The 24,303-nt window shown below is 42.0% G+C and overlaps 5 protein-coding genes and 1 pseudogene across 5 annotated transcripts; 2 read left to right on the top strand and 4 right to left on the bottom strand.

Annotated features, from left to right (window-relative positions):
- Nucleotides 1-1,643: 1,643 nt before the first annotated feature.
- LOC128760643 (transcription factor HES-5-like) lies at nucleotides 1,644-2,837 on the bottom strand. Its single transcript, XM_053868212.1, has 2 exons — nucleotides 2,627-2,837; nucleotides 1,644-2,512 (listed from the first exon to the last, which is right to left on the bottom strand). Exons 1-2 carry the CDS (start codon nucleotides 2,747-2,749, stop codon nucleotides 2,180-2,182), a joined length of 456 nt encoding a protein of 151 aa, XP_053724187.1. The 5' UTR covers nucleotides 2,750-2,837; the 3' UTR covers nucleotides 1,644-2,179.
- A 3,965-nt stretch (nucleotides 2,838-6,802) lies between these two features.
- On the bottom strand, nucleotides 6,803-7,464 carry LOC128760645 (transcription factor HES-2-like). The gene is made up of 2 exons (XM_053868215.1): nucleotides 7,246-7,464; nucleotides 6,803-7,135 (listed from the first exon to the last, which is right to left on the bottom strand). The coding sequence occupies exons 1-2, from the start codon at nucleotides 7,366-7,368 to the stop codon at nucleotides 6,803-6,805; spliced, it is 456 nt and encodes a 151-aa protein (XP_053724190.1). The 5' UTR covers nucleotides 7,369-7,464.
- A 3,264-nt stretch (nucleotides 7,465-10,728) lies between these two features.
- LOC128760644 (transcription factor HES-1-like) lies at nucleotides 10,729-11,540 on the bottom strand. Its single transcript, XM_053868214.1, has 2 exons — nucleotides 11,325-11,540; nucleotides 10,729-11,214 (listed from the first exon to the last, which is right to left on the bottom strand). Exons 1-2 carry the CDS (start codon nucleotides 11,445-11,447, stop codon nucleotides 10,882-10,884), a joined length of 456 nt encoding a protein of 151 aa, XP_053724189.1. The 5' UTR covers nucleotides 11,448-11,540; the 3' UTR covers nucleotides 10,729-10,881.
- Nucleotides 11,541-15,325: 3,785 nt separating this feature from the next.
- On the bottom strand, nucleotides 15,326-16,059 carry LOC128760907 (transcription factor HES-7.1-B-like; annotated as a pseudogene).
- Nucleotides 16,060-18,311: 2,252 nt separating this feature from the next.
- Nucleotides 18,312-18,877, top strand: LOC128760959 (protein hairy-like). The gene is made up of 2 exons (XM_053868757.1): nucleotides 18,312-18,434; nucleotides 18,545-18,877. The coding sequence occupies exons 1-2, from the start codon at nucleotides 18,312-18,314 to the stop codon at nucleotides 18,875-18,877; spliced, it is 456 nt and encodes a 151-aa protein (XP_053724732.1).
- A 3,463-nt stretch (nucleotides 18,878-22,340) lies between these two features.
- On the top strand, nucleotides 22,341-23,130 carry LOC128760943 (transcription factor HES-1-like). The gene is made up of 2 exons (XM_053868710.1): nucleotides 22,341-22,477; nucleotides 22,588-23,130. The coding sequence occupies exons 1-2, from the start codon at nucleotides 22,355-22,357 to the stop codon at nucleotides 22,918-22,920; spliced, it is 456 nt and encodes a 151-aa protein (XP_053724685.1). The 5' UTR covers nucleotides 22,341-22,354; the 3' UTR covers nucleotides 22,921-23,130.
- Nucleotides 23,131-24,303: the final 1,173 nt, after the last annotated feature.

The raw sequence follows: 24,303 nt of genomic DNA, 5'->3' as shown, positions 1-24,303 counted from the left end.
TGTCGCAGCGGAAAAAGTTAATCTGTTGGATCAAAAACCAAACAGAAACTTCACCTCCACTCATGAGGGGCGGTTCACACAGCTGCTCCCTGAAGTGTGCCGACTCCCTGAGGGGAAGAGATGAAGAATGTGATCAGTGGTTGACTGCTCTCAGGAGTTTTCCCACACTCCAGATAGCATCATGTGACCAACCATCTGGAGGGAAGACCTGCCATTGGTCGGTTCTGGAGGTCTGTTCCATTTCAAAAAGATGCTGAACTGATAGTCTGGAAGGTCTGTGAATCTTGGGTGACATCAGCTGTCAGAAAACTCCATCTACTGGAAGAAACACTTCTCATCTGATCTGGACTCATGTTGGTGGAGCGTCCAGCAGCTGCTGTTGAACTGTGCTGACTCTCTTTGAGGACTATTGACTTGCAGCTGGAGATATTGGAGCCACCTGTTAAACCACATTCACTTCTTATAGTGTTTATGAATCCAACTGAAACAAAACATCAGGCAACAAACAAAGAATAAAACTGTTATTTCAGTTCTCTGCTTTATTGATGAGCAGCATTTCAAGATGATCCTCATCATTTGTAAAGCTTTACTTTCACTCAAGTGTCCACTCAGATGCAGTTAGATAATCCAAAAGATACACAACAGTAATGGTCAATACTCCCATGAACTCTTCCAACCCAGTGGTGACTCTCTTCTCTCCAGGTGGCAGATGTTGTCAGACTGGAGGAACTTCACTCAGAATGAGCACAAAAGAATCATTCAAAGTCTCTTTGTCGTCTTCTGACAACAGCACTGAAGGAATTTGGAGGGAAACTCCTCAAACCTTCAGCTCTCAAATGCTCAGTGGATCACGGTGTCAAGCTGTTATTTGTTCATATTTGGACGTTATGGACTATTTAAATTTGACTATGTATTTCACAATCATATCGTACTCCTCTCTTCTCTATGTTCATCATTCAAAGTTTAATACCTTTATGTTTTTTAGATCACATTCTTACATCTGTCATATATTGAGCAGACTGCACCTTCAAATTATTCTAGACTTCATTTCAGTTTGAATTGGATCCACTTTAACTCTTTCATTTGCATAAACTATATTGCTTATATTGTTATTCTTTCTATCTGTTTTCAAAGTTAACTGAGTATCAATACTGCACTAGTGGCACTGATGTTGTACTTCACTTGAATATTTGCCTCCTCATCAAATTTAGCCAAAGAATTCAGGCATTTTCTGCTTAAATATACTCATTCGACAAAACAACTCAGGAGAACAGAGATGGAGATCAACATATTTATTTCCCAAACAGGAGGAGCCATGAGAAGATGGACCCCTGAAGAAGAGTGATGACTCATCACAACAACAGCTTGTAGATTTCTACAAGACACTCTGGACTCACAGAGAGTGAAGGTTCAGTCGTCTTTATCAAAGACAAACCTGTGACAGTATCTGAGGACACGACTCACTGCCAACATCTTGACACATTTGATCCAAATGTAGAAAAGCTCAGAACATTGATCTTAAAACAGATCACATTGTTATCTATAAAACACTCATTTTGCAAACACAAACAATAAATCATCACTGTAGAACTGTGACATGAGCCGGACCTTTTGTCAACAAAAGGATAAAAATGGATCTTAAAACAGATCATCATGAAGTGAAGTCTCCGTCTATAAAAAGACAATCAATACTTCTGATCAGTGTCAATCAAAGCTCCAATATTTCACTGCATTTGAGAACAATCACTGACATGTAGTGACTCACAAACTGACTCACTGACAAACAGTGACTCTGTGATGTTCAACCAACGTTTTAGAAAGAAAAACAAACATTGTGATCTTAAAACAGATCAGGCCCAGATTAATTGATCAAACATCAATAATAACATTCTGTCAATTCCAAAGAGATATTTCTGATCACAGTGATCAATACCACACTTCCAATACAGGAAGTCCAACCATCCATAATCACCACTCAAGAAGTGAGTTCAGATTCATGCAACATGCATGATGAGATGTTTCCATCTTCACTTGAAAGAGGTCAGTGATGTCACTTCCTCCACAAACATCATCATAAAGTTCCTTCTGAACATTCAGAAGAACCACTGAAGAACATTTCCCAGAGTTCAGTGCATCATCTCTGACCAATATGGTCATCTCAGAGCTCCAGTCTGGGTGTCTACCAGGGCCTCCAGGGGGCGCTGTCGCTTGGACTCTTCTCTGTGCTGACGCTGGTCTGGACTGTGGAGCTCAGAGGAGAGAAGTCCATCTCTCCCAGCTTCTTCTCAGAGGAGGACTGAAGCTTGTGGAAGTGCTTCAGCAGTCTTCCTTGTTGTTGGCTCTTCTGCTGCAGCTGGCTCAGGAAGCAAACGGTCATCTCCAGGATGTCTGCTTTCTCCAGTTTGGAGTCTGGCTGCTGTTTGAGGAACTCTGGACCCAGGAGAGACTTGAGCTGCTCGATGCTGCTGTTGATTCGCTCTCTGCGTAACTTCTCCACCAGAGGTTTTCTGAGCTGGAGGAAGAACAAGACAGTCATGAGTACACCTGTTCTGGAGTGTCATATGAGCTCAGAGCATCAGAGATGGTTTCTGCTGAAAGATCAAGTCTGAGAGGTTCTTCTATTTACCTTGTGGCTGAGAGTCAGGTGCTCCTGAGAAGTGCTGAGTGCTGCAGTGGCTGTAGGTGCCATGTCTGGATCTGTGTGCTGTAGAGGTCTCTGTAGAGAGAATGTGATCTCTGCTGGCTTCATCCCTCCTTTTATAGTCCCACATCTCCATGTCAATGTGTGAGTCCAGCTCTGGATGAAGGTTCTCACACTCTCCACCAATCAGAGAGCGAGCTCAGACAAAAGAGGATGTGTCACGTTCATGCCGTCATTGCCCCGGGGACAATAGTTAGATCTCAGGGGGACAGCTGGTGGACTGGGGGAGATGAAGTGTGTGGATGTGGGAACGTGGTGACCCTGTAGAGCCGGTCTGCTGCCCCATGATCAGATCAGTGACTCTGACACACGTTCATCATCACATCACACACGTCACACACTCAAAAACTCTAAAGAACCATCTTTGTTGAGCAACATTTAGGATTTTATCAAATAACATGGAGTGACTTCTCCTGTGTCTTTCACAATTTTGTATCTGGAATAAGGGCGTACCGTTTATGGTGAATGGTCAATGAGATCCTGTGAGTACTTTTTACATTAAAATAATTTTCATAAGAGCCAAAATAAAAACGACTGACTCAGCAAAGTCGAATTGTTTTATGAATCGCTGAAACATTTTCAAACTTTAGTTATGAAAGAAGAATTGGAAGTGAAGGATATATGGAGGTGGTCAGCAGTTTTTGTGCTGCTCTAAAGTCTTCAGGTCAAAGGTCAGCTCCATTGTCCCTCAGTGGTCTGTGAGTGAGGCTCCAGTGGTTTCCCACACTCCTTTCACTGCTGCTGGAACAATAGAAGTGTGTCTCATGATGCAGCACAGTAGGTGCTGAAGCTCATCTCAGGAATTTGGGCATCAACCTGAGACCACTTTTTAACTTAAATGTTCAATATTTGAGCAGAAATATTTCTAATTTAGGTCAGAAACGCACCTAATGCAGAGCAAATAATCAAACAAAGCTTTTGATTTGAGACATGAGACAAGGTGAATTTAAACTCTGGACATTAATAATTGTATTTTTGTGAAAGACAATTTCATGAACTAAATCATTATGTTTGATGCAGAAGAAACTAAAAAAGTCACATCACATCTCTGGCACAGATTGAAGGTTCAGACCTGAGAGTGAGACTGGAGTCCAGATGCAGCAGTTTGAAGACACGTGCCTCAGTGTGAGGAGAAGCTTCATGTCACTTTCCCACACTGACTCTGCGCCCTGTTGGTGGAAGAGACTGCAGTGACAGATGCTGCTGTGTGTCGTCATGGAGACCAACCATCTGGAGGGAAAGATGACCATTGGATGGTTCAGGTTTGCTCAGTTGGATTTGATTACTGTTATTTCCAGATTTCAAATCACCATAAACAGTTAGAAATATTTAATATTTCGCTTCATTGTGACATACACTAATAAAAATAAAGAAAGTCTGATCCAAACCTCACTCCTGAGCGGTGACTCGGACAGCTGCTCCACAAAGTGTGCCAATTCCCTGGTGGATTTGGGTGTAATAAGAGGTCGACTGCTCTCAGCAGGATCCCACGCTTCAGACATGAACAAGACAGACTTGTTCCTTCTCTCTGTCAGACTGATCTTCACCACCAATTATTTAGAAAAGGTCAACTTGACTTTGGTTTTATTTGCTGTGTGTGTGAGATAAATGTCCAAACCAGCTTGAGCTGGGAACACTACATTGTTGTGGAGAGAACACACCACTGAATAAACTCCTCGTACGTCTTTTTAAAACTCAAACAATACAGCGCTGTCACTGCAGCGTTAATCTCTGGAAATGAAAGAAAACCTAACACAATGTGAATACAGTGAAGTCATGGATAAATTCATGTCAATCCTTTGGTCATGTGACGACTGAGCACTGACAAATGTGAGCTCAATTTGTAACCAGCAGTGGAGGATCTAAATTTACATGTCTTCAGGGGGATTCTGAACATTTCAAGACCATCCTCTTCATTCGTAGAGGTGTCACTTCATCTGAGAAGTCGACTCAGATGTTGTTGGTCAGTCAGGGTGGTGACTGACGACAGAGTGTCAACACTTTCAAGATGCTTTCCAACCCAGTTGTGTCTCTTCCCTGCAGGTGGCAGATGTTGTCAGACTGGAGGAGCTTCTCTCAGAATGAGAACAAATGAGTCATTCAAAGTCTCTTTGTCGTCCTTCAACAACAGCAGTGAAGGAATTTGCAGGGAAACATCTGAAACTCTGACACTCTAGGATCCCTAAACTGGTTTAGATTGGGATTTGTTCGATGCAATGTGGACTTCATTCTGTCATTGTATCTCCACTACATTTTCATCTGCTGAAACGAAAGTCTGTTCCATTTCAAAAAGATGCTGAACTGATAGTCTGGAAGGTACAAGAATCTTGGGTGACATCAGCTGTCAGAAAACTCCATCTACTGTTAAACCACATTCACTTCTTATACTGTTTATGAATCCAACTGAAACAAAACATCAGGCAACGAACAAAGAATCAAACCGTTATTTCAATTCTCTGCTTCATTGATGAGCAGCATTTCAAGATGATCCTCATCATTTGCAAAGCTTTACTTTCACTCAAGTGTCCACTCAGATGCAGTTAGATAATCCAAAAGATACACAACAGTAATGGTCAATACTCCCATGAACTCTTCCAACCCAGTGGTGACTCTCTTCTCTCCAGGTGGCAGATGTTGTCAGACTGAAGGAACTTCACTCAGAATGAGCACAAAAGAATCATTCAAAGTCTCTTTGTCGTCTTCTGACAACAGCACTGAAGGAATTTGGAGGGAAACTCCTCAAACCTTCAGCTCTCAAATGCTCAGTGGATCACGGTGAGGAGCTGTTATTTGTTCATATTTGGACGTTATGGACTATTTAAATTTGACTATGTATTTTACAATCATATCGTACTCCTCTCTTCTCTATGTTCATCATTCAAAGTTTAATACCTTTATGTTTTTTAGATCACATTCTTAAATCTGTCAAATATTGAGCCGACTGCACCTTCAAATTATTCTAGACTTCATTTCAGTTTGAATTGGATCCACTTTAACTCTTTCATTTGCTTAAACTTTGTTGTTTATATTGTTATTCTTCCTATTTGTTTTCAAAGTTAACTGAGTATCAATACTGCACTAGTGGCACTGATGTTGTACTTCACTTTAATATTTGCCTCCTCATCAAATTTAGCCAAAGAATTCAGGCATATTCTGCTTAAATATACTCATTCAACAAAACAACTCAGGAGAACAGAGATGGAGATCAACATATTTATTTCCCAAACAGGAGGAGCCATGAGAAGATGGACCCCTGAAGAAGAGTGATGACTCATCACAACAACAGCTTGTAGATTTCTACAAGACACTCTGGACTCACAGAGAGTGAAGGTTCAGTCGTCTTTATCAAAGACAAACCTGTGACAGTATCTGAGGACACGACTCACTGCCAACATCTTGACACATTTGATCCAAATGTAGAAAAGCTCAGAACATTGATCTTAAAACAGATCACATTGTTGTCTATAAAACACTCATTTTGCAAACACAAACAATAAATCATCACTGTAGAACTGTGACATGAGTCGGACCTTTTGTCAACAAAAGGATAAAAATGGATCTTAAAACAGATCATCATGAAGTGAAGTCTCCGTCTATAAAAAGACAATCAATACTTCTGATCACTGTCAATCAAAGCTCCAATATTTCACTGCATTTGAGAACAATCAGTGACATGTGGTGACTCACAAACTGACTCACTGACAAACAGTGACTCTGTGATGTTCAACCAAGGTTTTAGAAAGAAAAACAAACATTGTGATCTTAAAACAGATCAGGTCCAGATTCATTGATCAAACATCAATAATAACATTCTGTCAATTCCAAAGAGATATTTCTGATCACAGTGATCAATACCACACTTCCAATACAGGAAGTCCAACCATCCATAATCACCACTCAAGAAGTGAGTACAGATTCATGCAACATGCATGATGAGATGTTTCCATCTTCACTTGAAAGAGGTCAGTGATGTCACTTCCTCCACAAACATCATCAGAAGGTTCCTTCTGAACATTCAGAAGAACCAGTGAAGAACATTTCCCAGAGTTCAGTGCATCATCTCTGACCAATATGGTCATCTCAGAGGTCCAGTCTGGGTGTCTACCAAGGCCTCCAGGGGGCGCTGTCGCTTGGACTCTTCTCTGTGCTGATGCTGGTCTGGACTGTGGAGCTCAGAGGAGAGAAGTCCATCTCTCCCAGCTTCTTCTCAGAGGAGGACTGAAGCTTGTGGATGTGCTTCAGCAGTCTTCCTTGTTGTTGGCTCTTCTGCTGCAGCTGGCTCAGGAAGCAAACGGTCATCTCCAGGATGTCTGCTTTCTCCAGTTTGGAATCTGGCTGATGTTTGAGGAACTCTGGACCCAGGAGAGACTTGAGCTGCTCGATGCTGCTGTTGATTCGCTCTCTGCGTAACTTCTCCACCAGAGGCTTTCTGAGCTGGAGGAAGAACAAGACAGTCATGAGTACACCTGTTCTGCAGTGTCATATGAGCTCCATCAGAGATGGTTTCTGCTGAAAGATCAAGTCTGAGAGGTTCTTCTATTTACCTTGTGGCTGAGAGTCAGGTGCTCCTGAGAAGTGCTGAGTGCTGCAGTGGCTGTAGGTGCCATGTCTGGATCTGTGTGCTGTAGAGGTCTCTGTAGAGAGAATGTGATCTCTGCTGGCTTCATCCCTCCTTTTATAGTCCCACATCTCCATGTCAATGTGTGAGTCCAGCTCTGGATGAAGGTTCTCACACTCTCCACCAATCAGAGAGCGAGCTCAGACAAAAGAGGATGTGTCACGTTCATGCCGTCATTGCCCCGGGGACAATAGTTAGATCTCAGGGGGACAGCTGGTGGACTGGGGGAGATGAAGTGTGTGGATGTGGGAACGTGGTGACCCTGTAGAGCCGGTCTGCTGCCCCATGATCAGATCAGTGACTCTGACACACGTTCATCATCACATCACACACGTCACACACTCAAAAACTCTAAAGAACCATCTTTGTTGAGCAACTTTTAGGATTTCATCAAATAACATGGAATGACTTCTCCTGTGTCTTTCACAATTTTGTATCTGTAATAAGGGCGTACCGTTTATGGTGAATGGTCAATGAGATCCTGTGAGTACTTTTTCCATTAAAATAATATTCATAATAGACAAAATAAAAACTACAGACTCAGCAAAGTCGAATTGTTTTATGAATCGCTGAAACATTTTCAAACTTTAGTTATGAAAGAAGAATTGGAAGTGAAGGATATATGGAGGTGGTCAGCAGTTTTTGTGCTGCTCTAAAGTCTTCAGGTCAAAGTTCAGCTCCATTGTCCCTCAGTGGTCTGTGAGTGAGGCTCCAGTGGTTTACCACACTCCTTTCACTGCTGTTGGAACAATAGAAGTGTGTCTCATGATGCAGCACAGTAGGTGCTGCAGCTCATCTCAGGAATTTGGGCATCAACTTTTAGTTCAGAAAGCAAAACACATTATTATTATTATTATTATTATTATTATTATTATTATTATTATTATTATTATTATTATTATCGCTGTTGTTGTTGTTATTATTATTTAATGAACTGATTATGCCCCCTTTATTTGAGTCTGAATTTGGGACAGTAGTGAAATCACGTTTGCTTCATAGTTTCTTCATGGATCCAAAAGATTCGAAAGAGAGATATACATAAATCAGACATAATTTTTGTGATCAAATCACAAAAATATTTCATGTCAGTTCTTTTGGACAGATTGAAGGTTCAGACCTGAGAGTGAGACTGGAGTCCAGATGCAGCAGTTTGAAGACACGTGCCTCAGTGTGAGGAGAAGCTTCATGTCACTTTCCCACACTGACTCTGCGCCCTGTTGGTGGAAGAGACTGCAGTGACAGATGCTGCTGTGTGTCGTCATGGAGACCAACCATCTGGAGGGAAAAATGACCATTGGCTGGTTCAGGTCTGCTCAGTTTGAAATTATTAATCTGGATTTTTTCCTCTGAAAGAAAGAGAGAGACTTTTCAGAAATGTTTATTTTAAGAGTCTCGCAGCTGAACAAGTTAATCTGTTGAATCACAACCCAAACAGAAACTTCATCTCCACTCATGAGGGGCGGTTCACACAGCTGCTCCCTGAAGTGTGCCGACTCCCTGAGGGGAAGAGATGAAGAACGTGATCAGTGGTTGACTGCTCTCAGGAGTTTTCCCACACTCCAGATAGCATCATGTGACCAACCATCTGGAGGGAAGACCTGCCATTGGTCGGTTCTGGAGGTCTGTTCCATTTCAAAAAGATGCTGAACTGATAGTCTGGAAGGTCTGTGAATCTTGGCTGACATCAGCTGTCAGAAAACTCCATCTACTGGAAGAAATACTTCTCATCTGCTCTGGACTCATGTTGGTGGAGCGTCCAGCAGCTGCTCCTGAACTGTGCTGACTCTCTCTGAGGACTATTGACCTGCGACTGGAGATATTGGAGCCACCTGTTAAACCACATTCATTTCTTATACTGTTTATGAATCCAACTGAAACAAAACATCAGGCAAACAAAAAATAAAACTGTTATTTCAGTTCTCTGCTTTATTGATGAGCAGCATTTCAAGATGATCCTCATCATTTGCAAAGCTTTACTTTCACTCAAGTGTCCACTCAGATGCAGTTAGATCATCCAAAAGATACACAACAGTAATGGTCAATACTCCCAAGAACTCTTCCAACCCAGTGGTGACTCTCTTCTCTCCAGGTGGCAGATGTTGTCAGACTGGAGGAACTTCACTCAGAATGAGCACAAAAGAATCATTCAAAGTCTCTTTGTCGTCTTCTGACAACAGCAGTGAAGGAATTTGGAGGGAAACTTCTCAAACCTTCAGCTCTCAAATGCTCAGTGGATCACGGTGTCAAGCTGTTATTTGTTAATATTTGGATGTTATGGACTATTTAAATTTGACTATGTATTTTACAATCATATGGTACATCTCACTTCTCTCGGGTCATAATTCCAAGTTTAATAGCTTTATATTTTTAAGATCACATTCTTACATCTGTCAAATATTGAGCAGACTGCACCTTCAAATTATTCTAGACTTCATTTCAGTTTGAATTGGATCCACTTTAACTCTTTCATTTGCTTACAATATATTATGTTGTTATTCTTCCTATCTGTTTTCAAAGTTAACTGAGTATCAATACTGCACTAGCCGCTCTGATGTTGTACTTCACTTGAATATTTGCCTCCTCATCAAATTTAGCCAGAGAAATCAGGCATATTCTGCTTAAATATACTCATTCGACAAAACAACTCAGGAGAACAGAGATGGAGATCAACATATTTATTTCCCAAACAGGAGGAGCCATGAGAAGATGGACCCCTGAAGAAGAGTGATGACTCATCACAACAACAGCTTGTAGATTTCTACAAGACACTCTGGACTCACAGAGAGTGAAGGTTCAGTCGTCTTTATCAAAGACAAACCTGTGACAGTATCTGAGGACACGACTCACTGCCAACATCTTGACACATTTGATCCAAATGTAGAAAAGCTCAGAACATTGATCTTAAAACAGATCACATTGATGTCAATAAAACGCTCATTTTGCAAACACAAACAATAAATCATCACTGTAGAACTGTGACATGAGTCAGACCTTTTGTCAACAAAAGGATAAAAATGGATCTTAAAACAGATCATCATGAAGTGAAGTCCCCGTCTATAAAAAGACAATCAATACTTCTGATCACTGTCAATCAAAGCTCCAATATTTCACTGCATTTGAGAACAATCAGTGACATGTGATGACTCACAAACTGACTCACTGACAAACAGTGACTCTGTGATGTTCAACCAACGTTTTAGAAAGAAAAACAAACATTGTGATCTTAAAACAGATCAGGTCCAGATTCATTGATCAAACATCATTAATAACATTCTGTCAATTCCAAAGAGATATTTCTGATCACAGTGATCAATACCACACTTCCAATACAGGAAGTCCAACCATCATTAATCACCACTCAAGAAGTGAGCTAAGATTCATGCAACATGCATGATGAGATGTTTCCATCTTCACTTGAAAGAGGTCAGTGATGTCACTTCCTCCACAAACATCATCAGAAAGTTCCTTCTGAACATTCAGAAGTACCAATGAAGAACATTTCCCAGAGTTCAGTGCATCATCTCTGACCAATATGGTCATCTCAGCGCTCCAGTCTGGGTGTCTACCAGGGCCTCCAGGGGGCGCTGTCGCTTGGACCCTTCTCTGTGCTGACGCTGGTCTGGACTGTGGAGCTCAGAGGAGAGAAGTCCATCTCTCCCAGCTTCTTCTCAGAGGAGGACTGAAGCTTGTGGAAGTGCTTCAGCAGTCTTCCTTGTTGTTGGCTCTTCTGCTGCAGCTGGCTCAGGAAGCAAACGGTCATCTCCAGGATGTCTGCTTTCTCCAGTTTGGAGTCTGGCTGCTGTTTGAGGAACTCTGGACCCAGGAGAGACTTGAGCTGCTCGATGCTGCTGTTGATTCTCTCTCTGCGTAACTTCTCCACCAGAGGTTTTCTGAGCTGGAGGAAGAACAAGACAGTCATGAGTACACCTGTTCTGCAGTGTCATATGAGCTCCATCAGAGATGGTTTCTGCTGAAAGATCAAGTCTGAGAGGTTCTTCTATTTACCTTGTGGCTGAGAGTCAGGTGCTCCTGAGAAGTGCTGAGTGCTGCAGTGGCTGTAGGTGCCATGTCTGGATCTGTGTGCTGTAGAGGTCTCTGTAGAGAGAATGTGATCTCTGCTGGCTTCATCCCTCCTTTTATAGTCCCACATCTCCATGTCAATGTGTGAGTCCAGCTCTGGATGAAGGTTCTCACACTCTCCACCAATCAGAGAGCGAGCTCAGACAAAAGAGGATGTGTCACGTTCATGCCGTCATTGCCCCGGGGACAATAGTTAGATTTCAGGGGGACAGCTGGTGGACTGGGGGAGATGAAGTGTGTGGATGTGGGAACGTGGTGACCCTGTAGAGCCGGTCTGCTGCCCCATGATCAGATCAGTGACTCTGACACACGTTCATCATCACATCACACACGTCACACACTCAAAAACTCTAAAGAACCATCTTTGTTGAGCAACTTCTAGGATTTCATCAAATAACATGGAGTGACTTCTCCTGTGTCTTTCACAATTTTGTATCTGGAATAAGGGCGTACCGTTTATGGTGAATGGTCAATGAGATCCTGTGAGTACTTTTTACATTAAAATGATATTTAAAAAAAAACTAAATAAAAACTACTGACTCAGCAAAGTCGAATTGTTTTATGAATCGCTGAAACATTTTCAAACTTTAGTTATGAAAGAAGAATTGGAAGTGAAGGAGATATGGAGGTGGTCAGCAGTTTTTGTGCTGCTCTAAAGTCTTCAGGTCAAAGGTCAGCTCCATTGTCCCTCAGTGGTCTGTGAGTGAGGCTCCAGTGGTTTCCCACACTCCTTTCACTGCTGTTGGAACAATAGAAGTGTGTCTCATGATGCAGCACAGTAGGTGCTGCAGCTCATCTCAGGAATTTGGGCATCAACTTGAGACCACTTTTTAACTGAAATGTTCAATATTTGAGCAGAAATATTTCGAATTTAGGTCAGAAACGCACCTAATGCAGAGCAAATAATCAAACAAAGCTTTTGATTTGAGACATGAAACAAGGTGAATTTAAAGTCTGGACATTAATAATTGTATTTTTGTGAAAGACAATTTCATGAACTAAATCATTATGTTTGATGCAGAAGAAACTAAAAAAGTCACATCACATCTCTGGCACAGATTGAAGGTTCAGACCTGAGAGTGAGACTGGAGTCCAGATGCAGCAGTTTGAAGACACGTGCCTCAGTGTGAGGAGAAGCTTCATGTCACTTTCCCACACTGACTCTGCGCCCTGTTGGTGCAAGAGACTGCAGTGACAGATGCTGCTGTGTGTCGTCATGGAGACCAACCATCTGGAGGGAAAGATGACCATTGGCTGGTTCAGGTTTGCTCAGTTGGATTTGTTCACTGTTATTTCCAGATTTCAAATCACCATAAACAGTCAGAAATATTTAATATTTCGCTTCATTGTGACATACACTAATAAAAATAAAGAAAGTCTGATCCAAACCTCACTCCTGAGCGGTGACTCAGACAGCTGCTCCATAAAGTGTGCCAATTCCCTGGTGGATTTGGGTGTAATAAGAGGTCGACTGCTCTCAGCTGGATCCCACGCTTCAGACATGAACAAGACAGACTTGTTCCTTCTCTCTGTCAGACTTATCTTCACCACCAATTATTTAGATAAGGCCAACTTGACTTTGGTTTCATTTGCTGTGTGTGTGAGATAAATGTCCAAACCAGCTTGAGCTGGGAACACTACATTGTTGTGGAGAGAAAACACCACTAAATAATCTCCTCGTACGTCTTTTTGAAACTCAAACAATACAGCGCTGTCACTGCAGCGTTAATCTCTGGAAATGAAAGAAAACCTAACACAATGTGAATACAGTGAAGTCATGGATAAATTCATGTCAATCCTTTGGTCATGTGACGACTGAGCACTGACAAATGTGAGCTCAATTTGTAACCAGCAGTGGAGGATCTAAATTTACATGTCTTCAGGGAGATTCTGAATATTTCACGACCATCCTCTTCATTCGTAGAGGTGTCACTTCATCTGAGAAGTCGACTCAGATGTTGTTGGTCAGTCAGGATGGTGACTGACGACAGAGTGTCAACACTTTCAAGATGCTTTCCAACCCAGTTGTCTCTCTTCCCTGCAGGTGGCAGATGTTGTCAGACTGGAGGAGCTTCTCTCAGAATGAGAACAAATGAGTCATTCAAAGTCTCTTTGTCGTCCTTCAACAACAGCAGTGAAGGAATTTGGAGGGAAACGTCGGAAACTCTAACACTCTAGGATCCCTAAACTGGTTTAGATTGGGATTTGCTCAATGCAATGTGGACTTCATTCTGTCATTGTATCTCCACTACATTTTCATCTGCTGAAATGAAAGTCTGTTCCATTTCAAAAAGATGCTGAACTGATAGTCTGGAAGGTACTTGAATCTTGGGTGACATCAGCTGTCAGAAAACTCCATCTACTGTTAAACCACATTGACTTCTTATACTGTTTATGAATCCAACTGAAACAAAACATCAGGTAACGTACAAAGAATAAAACTGTTATTTGAATTATCCACTTCATTGATGTGCAGCATTTCAAGATGATCCTCATCATTTGCAAAGCTTTACTTTCACTCAAGTGTCCACTCAGATGCAGTTAGATAATCCAAAAGATACACAACAGTAATGGTCAATACTCCCATGAACTCTTCCAACCCAGTGGTGACTCTCTTCTCTCCAGGTGGCAGATGTTGTCAGACTGGAGGAACTTCACTCAGAATGAGCACAAAAGAATCATTCAAAGTCTCTTTGTCGTCTTCTGACAACAGCAGTGAAGGAATTTGGAGGGAAACTCCTCAAACCTTCAGCTCTCAAATGCTCAGTGGATCACGGTGTCGACCTGTTATTTGTTAATATTTGGATGTTATGGACTATTTAAATTTGACGCTGTATTTTACAATCATATGGTACATCTCACTTCACTAGGGTCATAATTCCAAGTTTAATACCTTTATATTTTTAAGATCACATTCTTAAATCTGTCAAATATTGAGCAGACTGCACCTTCAAATTATTCTAGACTTCATTTCAGTTTGAATTGGATCCACTTTAACTCTTTCATTTGCTTAAACTATATTGTTTATATTGTTATTCTTTCTATCTGTTTTCAAAGTTAATTTAGTATCAATACTGCACTAGTGGCACTGATGTTGTACTTCACTTCAATATTTGCCTCCTCATCAAATTTAGCCAAAGAATTCAGTCATATTCTGGTTAAATATACTCATTCAACAAAACAACTCAGGAGAACAGAGATGGAGATCAACATATTTATTTCCCAAACAGGAGGAGCCATGAGAAGATGGACCCCTGAAGAAGAGTGATGACTCATCACAACAACAGCTTGTAGATTTCTACAAGACACTCTGGACTCACAGAGAGTGAAGGTTCAGTCGTCTTTATCAAAGACAAACCTGTGACAGTATCTGAGGACACGACTCACTGCCAACATCTTGACACATTTGATCCAAATGTAGAAAAGCTCAGAACATTGATCTTAAAACAGATCACATTGTTGTCTATAAAACACTCATTTTGCAAACACAAACAATAAATCATCACTGTAGAACTGTGACATGAGTCGGACCTTTTGTCAACAAAAGGATAAAAATGGATCTTAAAACAGATCATCATGAAGTGAAGTCTCCGTCTATAAAAAGACAATCAATACATCTGATCACTGTCAATCAAAGCTTCAATATTTCACTGCATTTGAGAACAATCAGTGACATGTAGTGACTCACAAACTGACTCACTGACAAACAGTGACTCTGTGATGTTCAACCAACGTTTTAGAAAGAAAAACAAACATTGTGATCTTAAAACAGATCAGGTCCAGATTCATTGATCAAACATCAATAATAACATTCTGTCAATTCCAAAGAGATATTTCTGATCACAGTGATCAATACCACACTTCCAATACAGGAAGTCCAACCAACCATAATCACCACTCAAGAAGTGAGTTCAGATTCATGCAACATGCATGATGAGATGTTTCCATCTTCACTTGAAAGAGGTCAGTGATGTCATTCCCTTCACAAACATCATCAAAAAGTTCCTTCTGAACATTCAGAAGAACCAGTGACGAACACTTCCCAGAGTTCAGTGCATCATCTCTGACCAATATGGTCATCTCAGAGGTCCAGTCTGGGTGTCTACCAGGGCCTCCAGGGGGCGCTGTCGCTTGGACCCTTCTCTGTGCTGATGCTGGTCTGGACTGTGGAGGTCAGAGGAGAGAAGTCCATCTCTCCCAGCTTCTTCTCAGAGGAGGACTGAAGCTTGTGGAAGTGCTTCAGCAGTCTTCCTTGTTGTTGGCTCTTCTGCTGCAGCTGGCTCAGGAAGCAAACGGTCATCTCCAGGATGTCTGCTTTCTCCAGTTTGGAGTCTGGCTGATGTTTGAGGAACTCTGGACCCAGGAGAGACTTGAGCTGCTCGATGCTGCTGTTGATTCTCTCTCTGCGTAACTTCTCCACCAGAGGCTTTCTGAGCTGGAGGAAGAACAAGACAGTCATGAGTACACCTGTTCTGGAGAGTCATATGAGCTCCATCAGAGATGGTTTCTGCTGAAAGATCAAGTCTGAGAGGTTCTTCTATTTACCTTGTGGCTGAGGGTCAGGTGCTCCTGAGAGTGCTGCAGTGGCTGTAGGTGCCATGTCTGGACCTGTGTGCTGTAGAGGTCTCTGTAGAGAGAATGTGATCTCTGCTGGCTTCATCCCTCCTTTTATAGTCCCACATCTCCATGTCAATGTGTGAGTCCAGCTCTGGATGAAGGTTCTCACACTCTCCACCAATCAGAGAGCGAGCTCAGACAAAAGAGCTCTGCAGCAGCTCCATGCTTATTGAGGCTATTGCCTCTGGGACAATAGTGAGATCTCCGGGGGACAGGTGGACCACTGCCTCCAACACACGCCGCTGATGAAGGGAGTGTGTGAGGATGTGGGAAAGTGGTGGCCCTGTACAGAGGAGCTGCTGTCTGATGTTGGATCAATGACTTTGACATGTCACTCCTGATCATGCCTCACAATCCATGGTGAGTCTTTATAGTCTTAACTTTAGATGAATATGGAACCCAAGTTAAGGACAGTGATGGAATATGTATAGAAATAGATATTTGACAAATAAATTTGATTTCATTTCATGAAACTATTGTATTAACACTGACTATATTCAAAATAATCTGAGATTTGTATCACAGTCATTCACTAAATGATAATTTAAAATTATTTTTTGACCATGAGCATGCATTGGGAAGAAACTCTAGAGTGAGACTGGAGTCCAGATGCAGCAGTTTGAAGACACGTGCCTCAGTGTGAGGAGAAGCTTCATGTCACTTTCCCACACTGACTCTGCGCCCTGTTGGTGGAAGAGACTGCAGTGACAGATGCTGCTGTGTGTCGTCATGGAGACCAACCATCTGGAGGGAAGCCTTGCGATTGGCTGCTTCTGCATTTTTGGGCTGTTTAAACGTCAGAGGAGGGGGGTGGTTCAGACAGTTGCTTTTTGAAGTGTGCTGTTTCCCTGATGGGAAAAGCTGACCGTGATCTCCCCACACACCAGATTAACCAAGTCATTGGTTCATTAGCAAGTGGTGGGTTTTCTTGGTCATTTGCTGGTCAATATTGCTTCATTTTTTTCCATTATTGTGGAACATCCTAGAAGCCTTTGTTGTACCCTCAAATCAGGCCATGTTACAATGAAGCAACAAAAAAAAAAATACAGAAATAAAATCCATCATTAAATATATTAATAAAGTCAAATCCTCTTCAAAGTTAGTTGCCAATACAGCAAAGTGAAGATAAATTAATGTAGGGCCTTGCTTTGACAAGTTTTAGGACCAGTGCTGTGCTCACCACCAGGTGAGGTCAGATCTCGGAAACTTCTCTCCTCAGACGTTCCACAGGGGATTCAATCAAAAGTCGACAAAATTGATGGCCGCAGTGGATGAATGTGGATGGAAACTTCCCCAAAGTTTCTGCTCGCATAATTCACATTAGACCCATGATTTGGCTCCATCATATTTCATTGTTTATAACATGAACAATTCATTCACTAAAAGTAAACAAAAATCAAAAAGCACGACTCTCCCTCTCTGGAATGAAACTCGAGGCCATTTTACTCCCCATGTGAGCTTGCTTCAATCATTCTGCTCCCACCCAAGCGCAGATGTACATGAGGCCCAGCGTGTGCTCACGGACCAGAACTTACATGTAGAGCAAACTTTTCCGGACTCTCCGACACTCGTACCCTCAACATCGGGTCTCCTCAGGGCTCTTGTACTCTCTCCATGGCTCTACTCCATGTACACCAACTGCTGCACATCCAGCCACCAGTTCGTGAAGCTGATCAAGTTTGCAGATGACACCACGATCATCGGGCCCATCTCAGATGTAGTTGAGTCTGGTTACAGGAGGGAGGTGGAGCGGCTGGTGATTGTTTATTGATCTGTTTATTTTGTTCATCAGTGTAAATTGTACAAACACACTTTCCAAGTTGGTGGGATCCTCACAGACATTGGCAATAAATAAATATATAAAGCTGATTCTGATGTGGATTGATTTATTTGGCATCTCTGACAGCGGCTTGTGGAACAAAAGTGTGGTCAGCCATGATCTTCCAATGCTCAGTGATAACAAGTTCAGTTTTGCGAATGGCAAGATGAGATAACTTCATATGTGGTGCAGTGATATCACCTGACAGGATGTCAGACAGCAGCTCCTCTGTACAGGGTCACCACTTTCCCACATCCTCACACACTCCCTTCATCAGCGGCGTGTGTTGGAGGCAGTGGTCCACCTGTCCCCCGGAGATCTCACTATTGTCCCAGAGGCAATAGCCTCAATAAGCATGGAGCTGCTGCAGAGCTCTTTTGTCTGAGCTCACTCTCTGATTGGTGGAGAGTGTGAGAACCTTCATCCAGAGCTGGACTCACACATAGAGATGGAGATGTGGGACTATAAAAGGAGGGATGAAGCCAGCAGAGATCACATTCTCTCTACAGAGACCTCTACAGCACACAGGTCCAGACATGGCACCTATAGCCACTGCAGCACTCAGCACTTCTCAGGAGCACCTGACTCTCAGCCACAAGGTAAATAGAAGAACCTCTCAGACTTGATCTTTCAGCAGAAACCATCTCTGATGGAGCTCATATGACACTGCAGAACAGGTGTACTCATGACTGTCTTGTTCTTCCTCCAGCTCAGAAAGCCTCTGGTGGAGAAGTTACGCAGAGAGCGAATCAACAGCAGCATCAAGCAGCTCAAGTCTCTCCTGGGTCCAGAGTTCCTCAAACAGCAACCAGACTCCAAACTGGAGAAAGCGGACATCCTGGAGATGACCGTTTGCTTCCTGAGCCAGCTGCAGCAGAAGAGCCAACAACAAGGAAGACTGCTGAAGCACTTCCACAAGCTTCAGTCCTCCTCTGAGAAGAAGCTGGGAGAGATGGACTTCTCTCCTCTGACCTCCACAGTCCAGACCAGCATCAGCACAGAGAAGAGTCCAGGCGACAGCGCCCCCTGGAGGCCCTGGTAGACACCCAGACTGGAGCGCTGAGATGACCATATTGGTCAGAGATGATGCACTGAACTCTGGGAAGTGTTCTTCACTGGTTCTTCTGAATGTTCAGAAGGAACTTTATGATGATGTTTGTGGAGGAAGTGACATCACTGACCTCTTTCAAGTGAAGATGGAAACATCTCATCATGCATGTTGCATGAATCTGAACTCACTTCTTGAGTGGTGATTATGGTTGGTTGGACTTCCTGTATTGGAAGTGTGGTATTGATCACTGTGATCAGAAATATCTCTTTGGAATTGACAGAATGTTATTATTGATGTTTGATCAATGAATCTGGACCTGATCTGTTTTAAGATCACAATGTTTGTTTTTCTTTCTAAAACCTTGGTTGAACATCACAGAGTCACTGTTTGTCAGTGAGTCAGTTTGTGAGTCACTACATGTCACTGATTGTTCTCAAATGCAGTGAAATATTGAAGCTTTGATTGACAGTGATCAGAAGTATTGATTGTCTTTTTATAGACGGAGACTTCACTTCATGATGATCTGTTTTAAGATCCATTTTTATCCTTTTGTTGACAAAAGGTCCGACTCATGTCACAGTTCTACAGTGATGATTTATTGTTTGTGTTTGCAAAATGAGTGTTTTATAGACAACAATGTGATCTGTTTTAAGATCAATGTTCTGAGCTTTTCTACATTTGGATCAAATGTGTCAAGATGTTGGCAGTGAGTCGTGTCCTCAGATACTGTCACAGGTTTGTCTTTGATAAAGACGACTGAACCTTCACTCTCTGTGAGTCCAGAGTGTCTTGTAGAAATCTACAAGCTGTTGTTGTGATGAGTCATCACTCTTCTTCAGGAGTCCATCTTCTCATGGCTCCTCCTGTTTGGGAAATAAATATGTTGATCTCCATCTCTGTTCTCCTGAGTTGTTTTGTTGAATGAGTATATTTAAGCAGAATATGCCTGAATTCTTTGGCTAAATTTGATGAGGAGGCAAATATTCAAGTGAAGTACAACATCAGTGCCACTAGTGCAGTGTTAATACTGAGTTAACTTTGAAAACAGATAGGAAGAATAACAATATAAACAATATAGTTTAAGCAAATGAAAGAGTTAAAGTGGATCCAATTCAAACTGAAATGAAGTCTAGAATAATTTGAAGGTGCAGTCGGCTCAATATTTGACAGATTTAAGAATGTGATTTTAAAAACATTAAGGTATTAAACTTTGAATGATGAACATAGAGAAGAGAGGAGTACGATATGATTGTAAAATACATTGTGTAATTTAAATAGTTCATAACATCCAAATATTAACAAATAACAGGTCGACACAGTGATCCACTGAGCATTTGAGAGCTGAAGGTTTGAGAGGTTTCCCTCCAAATTCCTTCACTGCTGTTGTCAGAAGACGACAAAGAGACTTTGAATGATTCTTTTGTGCTCATTCTGAGTGAAGTTCCTCCAGTCTGACAACATCTGCCACCTGGAGAGAAGAGAGTCACCACTGGGTTGGAAGAGTTCATGGGAGTATTGACCATTACTGTTGTGTATCTTTTGGATTATCTAACTGCATCTGAGTGGACACTTGAGTGAAAGTAAAGCTTTGCAAATGATGAGGATCATCTTGAAATGCTGCACATCAATGAAGTGGATAATTCAAACAACAGTTTTATTCTTTGTTTGTTGCCTGACGTTTTGTTTCAGTTGGATTGATAAACAGTATAAGAAGTCAATGTGGTTTAACAGGTGGCTCCAATATCTCCAGCTGCAGGTCAATAGTCCTCAAAGAGAGTCAGCACAGTTCAACAGCAGCTGCTGGACGCTCCACCAACATGAGTCCAGATCAGAGGAGAGGTGTTTCTTCCAGTAGATGGAGTTTTCTGACAGCTGATGTCAGCCAAGATTCACAGACCTTCCAGACTATCAGTTCAGCATCTTTTTGAAATGGAACAGACCTCCAGAACCGACCAATGGCAGGTCTTCCCTCCAGATGGTTGGTCACATGATGCTATCTGGAGTGTGGGAAAACTCCTGAGAGCAGTCAACCACTGAACACGTTCTTCATCTCTTCCCCTCAGGGAGTCGGCACACTTCAGGGAGCAGCTGTGTGAACCGCCCCTCATGAGTGGAGGTGAAGTTTCTGTTTGGTTTTTGATTGAACATATTAACTTGTTCAGCTGTAAAGCTCTTAAAATAAACATTTCTGAAAAGTCTCTTTCTTTGTTTCAGAGGAAAAAATCCAGATTAATAATTTCAAACTGAGCAAACCTGAACCAGCCAATGGTCATCTTTCCCTCCAGATGGTTGGTCTCCATGACGACACACAGCAGCATCTGTCACTGCAGTCTCTTCCACCAACAGGGCGCAGAGTCAGTGTGGGAAAGTGACATGAAGCTTCTCCTCACACTGACGCACGTGTCTTCAAACTGCTGCATCTGGACTCGAGTCTCAATCTCGGGTCTGAACCTTCAATCTGTGCCAGAGATGTGATGTGACTTTTTTAGTTTCTTCTGCATCAAACATAATGATTTAGTTCATGAAATTGTCTTTCACAAAAATACAATTATTTATGTCCAGAGTTTTAATTCACCTTGTCTCATGTCTCAAATCAAAAGCTTCGTTTGATTATTTGCTCTGCATTAGGTGCGTTTCTGACCTAAATGAGAAATATTTCTGCTTGAATATTGAACATATCAGTTAAAAAGTGGTCTCAAGTTGATGCCCAAATTCCTGAGATGAGCTGCAGCACCTACTGTGCTGCATCATGAGACACACTTCTATTGTTCCAGCAGCAGTGAAAGGAGTGTGGGAAACCACTGGAGCCTCACTCACAGATCACTGAGGGACAATGGAGCTGACCTTTGACCTGAAGACTTTAGAGCACCACAAAAAGTGCTGACCACCTCCATATCTCCTTCACTTCCAATTCTTCTTTCATAACTAAAGTTTGAAAATGTTTCAGCGATTCATAAAACAATTCGACTTTGCTGAGCCAGTAGTTTTTATTTAGTTTTTTTTAAAATATTATTTTAATGGAAAAAGTACTCACAGGATCTCATTGACCATTCACCATAAACGGTACGCCCTTATTCCCGATACAAAATTGTGAAAGACACAGGAGAAGTCACTCCATGTTATTTGATGAAATCCTAAAAGTTGCTCAACAAAGATGGTTCTTTAGAGTTTTTGAGTGTGTGACGTGTGTGATGTGATGATGAACGTGTGTCAGAGTCACTGATCTGATCATGGGGCAGCAGACCGGCTCTACAGGGTCACCACGTTCCCACATCCACACACTTCATCTCCCCCAGTCCACCAGCTGTCCCCCTGAGATCTAACTATTGTCCCCGGGGCAATGACGGCATGAACGTGACACATCCTCTTTTGCCTGAGCTCGCTCTCTGATTGGTGGAGAGTGTGAGAACCTTCATCCAGAGCTGGACTCACACATTGACATGGAGATGTGGGACTATAAAAGGAGGGATGAAGCCAGCAGAGATCACATTCTCTCTACAGAGACCTCTACAGCACACAGATCCAGACATGGCACCTACAGCCACTGCAGCACTCAGCACTTCTCAGGAGCACCTGACTCTCAGCCACAAGGTAAATAGAAGAACCTCTCAGACTTGATCTTTCAGCAGAAACCATCTCTGATGGAGCTCATATGACACTCCAGAACAGGTGTACTCATGACTGTCTTGTTCTTCCTCCAGCTCAGAAAGCCTCTGGTGGAGAAGTTACGCAGAGAGAGAATCAACAGCAGCATCGAGCAGCTCAAGTCTCTCCTGGGTCCAGAGTTCCTCAAACAGCAGCCAGACTCCAAACTGGAGAAAGCAGACATCCTGGAGATGACCGTTTGCTTCCTGAGCCAGCTGCAGCAGAAGAGCCAACAACAAGGAAGACTGCTGAAGCACTTCCACAAGCTTCAGTCCTCCTCTGAGAAGAAGCTGGGAGACATGGACTTCTCTCCTCTGAGCTCCACAGTCCAGACCAGCGTCAGCACAGAGAAGAGTCCAGGCGACAGCGCCCCCTGGAGGCCGTGGTAGACACCCAGACTGGAGCTCTGAGATGACCATATTGGTCAGAGATGAAGCACTGAACTCTGGGAAATGTTCTTCACTGGTTCTTCTGAATGTTCAGAAGGAAGTTTTTGATGATGTTTGTGGAGGAAGTGACATCACTGACCTCTTTCAAGTGAAGATGGAAACATCTCATCATGCATGTTGCATGAATCTAAACTCACTTCTTGAGTGGTGATTATGGTTGGTTGGACTTCCTGTATTGGAAGTGTGGTATTGATCACTGTGATCAGAAATATCTCTTTGGAATTTACAGAATGTTATTATTGATGTTTGATCAATGAATCTGGACCTGATCTGTTTTAAGATCACAATGTTTGTTTTTCTTTCTAAAACCTTGGTTGAACATCACAGAGTCACTGTTTGTCAGTGAGTCAGTTTGTGAGTCACTACATGTCACTGATTGTTCTCAAATGCAGTGAAATATTGGAGCTTTGATTGACACTGATCAGAAGTATTGATTGTCTTTTTATAGACGGAGACTTCACTTCATGATGATCTGTTTTAAGATCCATTTTTATCCTTTTGTTGACAAAAGGTCCGACTCATGTCACAGTTCTACAGTGATGATTTATTGTTTGTGTTTGCAAAATGAGTGTTTTATAGACAACAATGTGATCTGTTTTAAGATCAATGTTCTGAGCTTTTCTACATTTGGATCAAATGTGTCAAGATGTTGGCAGTGAGTCGTGTCCTCAGATACTGTCACAGGTTTGTCTTTGATAAAGACGACTGAACCTTCACTCTCTGTGAGTCCAGAGTGTCTTGTAGAAATCTACAAGCTGTTGTTGTGATGAGTCATCACTCTTCTTCAGGGGTCCATCTTCTCATGGCTCCTCCTGTTTGGAAAATAAATATGTTGATCTACATCTCTGTTCTCCTGAGTTGTTTTGTTGAATGAGTATATTTAAGCAGAATATGCCTGAATTCTTTGGCTAAATTTGATGAGGAGGCAAATATTGAAGTGAAGTACAACATCAGTGCCACTAGTGCAGTATTGATACTCAGTTAACTTTGAAAACAGATAGAAAGAATAACAATATAAACAATATAGTTTAAGCAAATGAAAGAGTTAAAGTGGATCCAATTCAAACTGAAATGAAGTCTAGAATAATTTGAAGGTGCAGTCTGCTCAATATATGACAGATGTAAGAATGTGATCTTAAAAATATAAAGCTATTAAACTTGAATTTATGAACATCAAGAAGTAAGATGTACCACATGATTGTCAAATACATCGTCAAATTTAAATAGTTCATAACATCCAAATATTAACAAATAACAGCTTGACACCGTGATCCACTGAGCATTTGAGAGCTGAAGGTTTAAGAAGTTTCCCTCCAAATTCCT

The sequence above is a fragment of the Synchiropus splendidus genome, chromosome 6 (assembly GCF_027744825.2).
Source record: "Synchiropus splendidus isolate RoL2022-P1 chromosome 6, RoL_Sspl_1.0, whole genome shotgun sequence".
Classification (NCBI taxonomy): domain Eukaryota; kingdom Metazoa; phylum Chordata; class Actinopteri; order Syngnathiformes; family Callionymidae; genus Synchiropus; species Synchiropus splendidus.
Note: the sequence above shows the minus strand (reverse complement) of the source record. Positions and strands in the feature narration are given on the sequence as shown.